Source organism: Triturus cristatus, chromosome 1_2 (genome assembly GCF_964204655.1).
Source record: "Triturus cristatus chromosome 1_2, aTriCri1.1, whole genome shotgun sequence".
In the NCBI taxonomy this organism is placed as follows: Eukaryota; Metazoa; Chordata; class Amphibia; order Caudata; family Salamandridae; genus Triturus; species Triturus cristatus.
The window spans coordinates 761,036,657-761,044,237 of record NC_140580.1 but is presented as its reverse complement, the minus strand read 5'-3'; the positions used below and the strand labels follow the sequence as shown (position 1 = coordinate 761,044,237).

General features: G+C 40.8%; 1 protein-coding gene across 2 annotated transcripts in view; it reads right to left on the bottom strand.

The window, feature by feature from the left end:
- Window positions 1–2,966: 2,966 nt before the first annotated feature.
- Window positions 2,967–7,581, bottom strand: part of VCL (vinculin) — a 319,126-nt gene continuing 314,511 nt past the window's right edge. For both annotated transcript variants that reach the window (XM_085608721.1, XM_085608720.1), the window contains one exon: window positions 2,967–6,338. In XM_085608721.1, coding sequence (XP_085464847.1) covers window positions 6,192–6,338 — 147 coding nt within the window. In that variant the 3' untranslated portion in view covers window positions 2,967–6,191. The remainder of the gene's footprint in view (window positions 6,339–7,581) is intronic.

Genomic DNA, 7,581 nt, shown 5'->3' with positions numbered 1-7,581 from the left:
ACACACTCGAATTCTTGAGTATTTTGTTTATGTCCATTACTAATGAGCAACTTGATTGGGTGAAGCTGTTTTTAAATGGAAGGTCCGGCATCAGCGAGTCAGGTGATCAAGATCACGGAGGCGATCGAAACGCGTCTGATGCGGACACTTGTCTGGCAGAAATGAAATAAACGTCAGAATCGAATTTGTGAAACCGCTTGGTGTATTCATTTGGACGACAGCATTGTGCATGGATTAGAGGTCCGTACCTGTATCCAACCCCCCTTGTTGTATTTGGGAGGTCAGGACTTTGTTCTTATATATATATATATATATACACACATACATGAACTAACAAAAGGATGGCAGGACTTACACAAATGCGAAGGGAAGCCTCCTGAATTCTTGGGCGCTGAGGAAGGCAAACATATGCCGAAATGCATTCGCCACTACAAGCAATAAAGGGCTTCTCCGAATTTCCCCTGTGAGGCCTCTGCTCTTTGCCCGTGAAGGAGTGTATTGGATTTAATTTTCATGTCAGCCATAGACGTGATACAGAGGGCCCCGCTCCACAAGAGGCCCGGACCTTACTGGCTCGGTTTTGGCAGTTTTGGGTTATCCGAGGAATCGGATGGTCTGGACCCGCCTCTATGCTTGGGAAGAGAAAAGGGCGGTTGTGAGGTATTCTACCTCATGCAGGGCGGCTTGCATTGCCAGTCAGTCCCCACCAAAGGGATTCCTGAACATTGAAGCTGGAGCGTTTGGGGACTCGAGGAGGCGCTTTTTTGTTTAATATCACAAGCAGGAAAAAATGGTTTTAACTTCGCATAACATCTTGCATCCTGCGCAACCACCTGGCAGAATTACCCCTATCCATCACCTACCTGGAAGCATTACAATGCATTCTGGGTTGTGCAGTCCACAAGAGATCCGAGGACTGGAAACAGGTGAGCTGATACTCGTGGGGGCGGAGCACGCATGAACTAACAAAAGGATGGCAGGACTTACACAAATGCGAAGGGAAGCCTCCTGAATTCTTGGGCGCTGAGGAAGGCAAACATATGCCGAAATGCATTTGCCACTACAAGCAATAAAGGGCTTCTCCGAATTTCCCCTGTGAGGCCTCTGCTCTTTGCCCGTGAAGGAGTGTATTGGATATGTATATATATATATATATATATATATATATATATATATATATATATATATATATATATATATGTATTTATAATTTTTAATGTATTTAACAAGATATTGAAATAATTATTTATAATTATTAAGTATATATTATATACATATATATGTTCAATTAATTTTTGCATTATATGTATTAGTTATAATTTTAAACATTTTAAAATAACTAAGTATATTTCCTTTAATTATATGTATTATTTACTTTGTTTTACATTATTTTTTAAACATAAAAAAAACGATATTTTTAACAACGATATTTTTGACTATATATTTTTGTACTTACCATTATGTAGCTAGGACTTCAATATTCTGGACATCGATATTTTTGTCGATATTTTTGTACCTCGACTGTCAATATTCTGTCAGTAATCCATTTCAAGGTCAATATGATTTTTTTGGTCAACAGGTCCACGGAATGCTAGCAGCCCTGATTGTGTGTATAAGGCCTTCTTTATTTTCGGAGTTGAAAATCCCTTTAGGAAAGTTCGTAGCTTTCCTCTGCTTGAGGTTGATTTTCAAGGCAAATACATTTTTGATATCATGTTGAGGCTTAACCAGTTGGTCCTTGCTTCAAGGTTTTTTTGGCTGCAATCCTCTTTCCAAGGATGATACACCTGGCATGCTTGTTCCTCTTTCATAGATTTGCCTTCCTATCCATACAGATCCCCAAGTTGCTGCACAGTATGCAGCCAGTCCTGTTGTCAAGGTTGATTAGGTTTCAGGTTTAAGGTTTTGGAACTGTCAATTTTCCTATAGTACACAACCTAAGTGTAGTGAATGGTATGGCATGTTTCTTTGGAGTGGTAGGTTTGCAGCCTCACAATTCTCAGCCTCTAAACGATCCACGCTCTGGCCTCCCTTTTCAGCTAAATAATATAGTCTGTCATATTGTTTTCTTTCTCCGAAATGCTTAACACATGAGACACTCTTTTGATCCCTTAGGAAAGAGAGGGTACAAACCCTAAGGATGCTAGCCAAAGGAAAACAGATGTTATATGAAGGACAGAATTTACATTGCCTACATTCCATAACCAAGTCCCTTTGAGTCATTCAGGCTACAGCTGATACGAATGGTCATTAGATGACAAATTTAAAGGTTCCCTAGAGTCTCTGGCTTCATAATCTGCCTTTGCCTGTTTGGTGTTCATTATAGTTTGTCATACATATTGAGCCTGAATCCGAAGGCAATATTGGGTGGGTCTGTGTTCCTGTTTATTGGAGGATACAGAGGACGCAGTTATGAGTTATGTCACATGCATAAACCTGAAATTTAGACTTGGAAAATAAACAATTTGTACTATTCTAAACACAACTTTAGAGGCAGGAGAGGACTAATGCAGCGATCTGCAAAAAACACATCCTGCAAACTTTAAGTGGATAGCCTGAAAAATGTCATGAACCAGTCCCTCCTGGACCCATGTTACAGTTCCAAGCCATGCAGTCATTCAGAGAATTTGTTTTGGTCAGCACTGCAGCAGAATTTACAAAAAACAAGGTATGTTAGGGGCTCAACTTCCTTTCTAGTGATTGCACAACAAATGGTTTGAGGTTAAAATTGTTGATGTGTAGTTTCAGAATTAAACAGCTAATAGGGAGAAATGAATAAAGAATGAATGCAAACGATCTGTTACAAATTCAGCCATAGTTAAAAAAACTCAAAATGAGCTTGGTAGGCCTATGTAGACAAATAACTTTTACCTGACCAAAGAACATGAGAATGCAAAGACTGATTCTGTCCCCTGCATCCTGGTTTAATGTGGATGAGTGACAAATAAGAAAGATTCACACAGTTATTTTATACAAATGCATTTTTATTGGTTTGAGATTATTTGTAAATACAGCACCTGCTTTTCTTTATAAACAAAGTTAGGATAGTGGTAGAACATTAAACATGAAGACGTGATTCTCTAGAGCAGCCTCTTGTCCTTTCCAGATCCTGTATGCACCTACTTGTCCCCACTTTACATCTTTGCATTGCCCATTAGCTACATTGGGTTACATTCTGCTGACAGGATGAGGCAGATGAAGCAGGAAACACTCTACTACAGTGGTATGGGAAGATTAGGTTTCTGAGACAAGGGGGGGGGGGTTAGTATTCATATGTCATCTTAGCCGTAAATGTCAAAGTTTAAGGGCTCCTCAGATCCTATGTATTAGGCTTTCAAAGGGAATTGCACACCCTTCCTCAAGATGCACCACAGGCTATTTTTTGTTACAGATTCACTATCCGTGAATGTATTAACATTTTATTTCCTCTCTATGGAAGTTATACCTGACTTGGTAACTAATCTTCTTAAGCTGAATGCAAAAAACCAAGAACCTTTTTGCTCTGGCCTTCTGAAAGACTATTGCTACCAGCATCGACTGAGCATTAGGTTCTTTTTTCACAGTAGAAGGCATGAAAAGGCACAGTTGTCTCTGGAAAATGACACCTATCTCAGAGAAAGGTAAAGTCTGGCTAACCTTTTGTATGGTAACACTGTCTGTCATCTTGTGACTAAAAAGTACTACTAACCAGGAACTAAAAAATGGCAGCCATCTTGGAACCAGAAAAAATCTAACAAACAGCAGTTGGAAGCCATGTCCGCTGCCTGTAATCATTAGCAACAATCTAAGAGCTATGGAGGGAGGGCTTCACATTCACTGCGATGAGAACCACTCCTAGGACTTTGGCCGAGAAAAATGGGGAGCAGAAAAGCACAGACAGTCTACCACAGTCTAATAAGCGCTGAAAGGTTTAAAGGACCAACGCATTAATACGAAAGGCATGAACTGAGGCACATGACACCCTTCACCCCCCCCCCCCCCCCACGGGTTTAAATAATACACACTTCACATGATCTTTGGCATCAGATCCATCTTGGATCTCACATGATAAAGGCATTACTGTGGCATTAGTATCAGTTTAATATCTCAACTGACAGCTGTAGCACATCATCACAGTCACAGAGGCCTTTTTTCTAGCTTGTAGTTTGGAATTCAGAACACATAGGCACTAATGTCTGAAGCGTCACCATTCCCCACCTGAATTCCTTTGACTGGGTAAAGTATGAAGTTCTCTTTTTGTGAAATTATGTACTGTTACAGTCACATTTCCATCTTTAAATGGTCAACTGAGTGCATTTAGCGGGACATACACGACACATCTTAGCGTTTGTTAATAATCGACTAAATCACTGCTGTTTGAATCCCCTCTCAAAAGCTTGCATTGCAGTTTTTTCCTTACAGTATTCATTATCAAGGCAAGACATGACCATTCTCAATAATGGGAGAAAGGGAAAGGCAATAATACTTAAGGTTTAATCAAACATTTACCTTGCTAATATACACAAAATGAAAAACAAATGTCCATGTAATGATTATAAAGGATGGAAACTATAGGAACAAAGAAAGAAATGTACCTTGCAGAAACCGGTGAGACAAGTGCTTTAAGAATACGTGGAAAGACCTGGCTTGTATTTAAGGGCTGTTTTTTTTTTCTTCAAATGTCAATCCCTACACAATTGGATGTTGATAAGGTGGGGATGAAGTACAAACAGAAAGTAAACGCTGCATCTCCAGAAGAAATTGTGTTCCCCACTTCATCCTAGGAGTCTGCATTTGATACTGAAGACCAGTGGGCAAATTATTTGGATCTTTTAACAAAATCTTTGAGCAAGGATGTAAGATTCTGTAGGGGGTTTCAGATTATAGCAGCCTTTTTTGTGTCAAGTAACAATAGTCTTGACCAGGTTGTAAATTGTACATTGTCTTGTGGAGCCTAGAGTGACATGGATGTTGGCTAGAGTGACCTGGCAATGGTGTGGATGCACTCCATTGAAACAAAGTTTTTCCTCACTCAAGGTCTACAGAACTGTTATATCCCCCATGTTTTCATCCTTGGCTGATATTAGCCTCAATCACTGAATATGTAACATGATGCAAATATTTTAAGAACTAGAATTAAGATTTGAGCTAAAAGCCTCTATGATGTTGCATGCAGCTACAGCTCGAACACTTCTGTTGTCGGTCTACTTGATACACAAATAAGAAGTACTCTCTTACTAGACAAACAGGCTTATGATGCCCATCTCAAGGTATTTAGCAGGAAGACCTTTCAATAACTGTTAGAATCCAGAAAGATAAGCATGGATTTCCATATGTAAATGAAGCCATGGAGCAGATCAGAGCATTGGTGCTGCCAGTGTATCACCCACAGGTTTAGCTCAGAGACTTTGAACAAAAGGGGAAAGAAGGGAGATAAAATTGTAGTACTACCCAGGTAACAGACTTAGAGATTGTTTAAGCAGGCTACATACAGCACAGTCTAACATGGGCGACAAACCATTTTAAAAACTCTTTTGGGTCTTGCTTTCTTTGCCATGTTTGAGCCCTAGTGAGATGGATACAAGTGAAAAAACATAGCAAATCATGATAGTACCATTATGATAAAAAAGGCTTAGTGTTCATGCACAGCCAACATAGGCCCATCTGCTGCAGGTAATGTCTAAACCACTTAAGGTTGTGCACTCCTTCCTAATAGAAAAACACTGCATTTATTTTTTATGGGGAGGGGGTGGGAGCAAAGGTCTGTTACCCAAAAAATATATATATTTCTATATCTGGTAGTGTCTCGTACGTTCAATCTAGCTACAGTGACATCGGTGTGCAGAGCGCTGTGATGCACAGTTGTGTGCTAAAAAGAGCAACAGGGTTTGCGTCGGCTTCTGAAAAAGAGTCTGCGATCAGTCTCCCACTTCTAAGGGAGGACAGAACAGCAAACCTTTGGGAGCATGTCCCAGCTTTGTGAGAATAAATACCATAATTTGTTCATTCAAAGTCATCAGTTAAAATTTTATGATTTTAATATATAGATTTCTATACCTGATGCCCTTAGAATGGGCATCTTTGTTATTTAAAAAAATGGCTAATGAGAGGGTTGCCCTCCCCATCAGGCAGCCACGAGGGTCCCTGCCCGCTTTGTGGGTGCCATAAAACACCATGATCATGCACCCCTCCCCAAGTGAAGGCACTTGTGGTTACTGGTACCACGGTGTCTTGCGTGCCCAGCGCAGCGTGAAACCAGCATCTGTCCGGATCTTGATAGAAGCTGCCTCGGCTTCGCGTACTGTCTCCTTCACCGACTGCATCAAGTTCTGCGCATTGTGCACCAGCATTTCTGTGGCCTGTAGGGAATAACACAAAGCTAGTAAGTGACCGAAGAGAGTGGGTGTCTACGTGACAGCGAGAATCTGTGACAGCATGCAAGGAAAGTTGTACCAAAGAGAAAGGAAGATGAAGGAAAAGTTACATTACTTTGAGTGTTCAGGTTCGGCTCCCTCTCCAGGTGTTATCTTTGAATCAGCTAAGCCACTAAGATGGCACCCTGGAAGCTTTTCAAACTGTTATGCTGCATGGCCCATTGTAGTTTTCCCTATGTTAGCCTAAATGTGCACATTATAGACCTGATTTTCTTTTGCACATTTTACTATATAAACACATTGGCTTTTGTGCCACCTTGTGTCACATGGAACCTGCATACGTTTCCGCGTTCTGTTTTTGTCCCGAGATTTGGTCTGGACATCATAGACAAGGTCAAAAAACAATGTCCCTTGGTATTCTTTCTGGCCACGCACTAGCACCTAGACATAACACAGAAATGCAGCTGTTTATGTACAAACGTGTCTCCTCATATAGATAAGAACAGGAGCCAAAAACACACTCGCGGTGAACAGGAGCTCTGAGACAAGATCACTGTGTCTGCTGAGATGTAGAGCATCCATCTGTGTATGCGAAGGTACAGGGGGTCAGCCACTAATCCCAGAGATCTTTTATATATAATAATTTAGCTTCTGTAGCAGGGGAGGGGGGAGGGGTTTAGGCTACTCTGTCCTATATAATGTCAGGGCTTTTCATGGTATACGGTTTAACGATGATAATACTATTTTTTGTATGCATTTATTTTTGTAATTATGGCACAAATACTGCATTTAAGAGCACAATAGTTTAAATACATATTTTAAACTTTCTTCGTGTCTCCTGGTTATCTTATTGTGGACAAATACGAGTGAGAGAGTGAAAGGGTGTGTCCTGTTACGGAGATTCCTGAGAGGGTCGAGATTGTTGTGTTCTGGGGTAGCAATTCACTTGTTTCTCTGATAAGGCTTCGAGGGCGAGTGTGGCTTTTAGCTAGTCTGACTCGGGCTCATGGATACTGAGGTGGGTGGTCCCTACATACTGATGCTCTATGGTCCCCAAGCATAATTCTTTTCCAGAGCAGAATCCCTGTAACAAGGGCCTGTGTTATGGTACGTCTTGTGTGTTGGGGGAGCCACTTGAAGATCTGACATAACATGCGCAGAATGGGGAAGCTGGTGGAGGAGATGGCGTTGATCAGTTATTTCATGGTGAGCTTGTTGTCAATGAGGA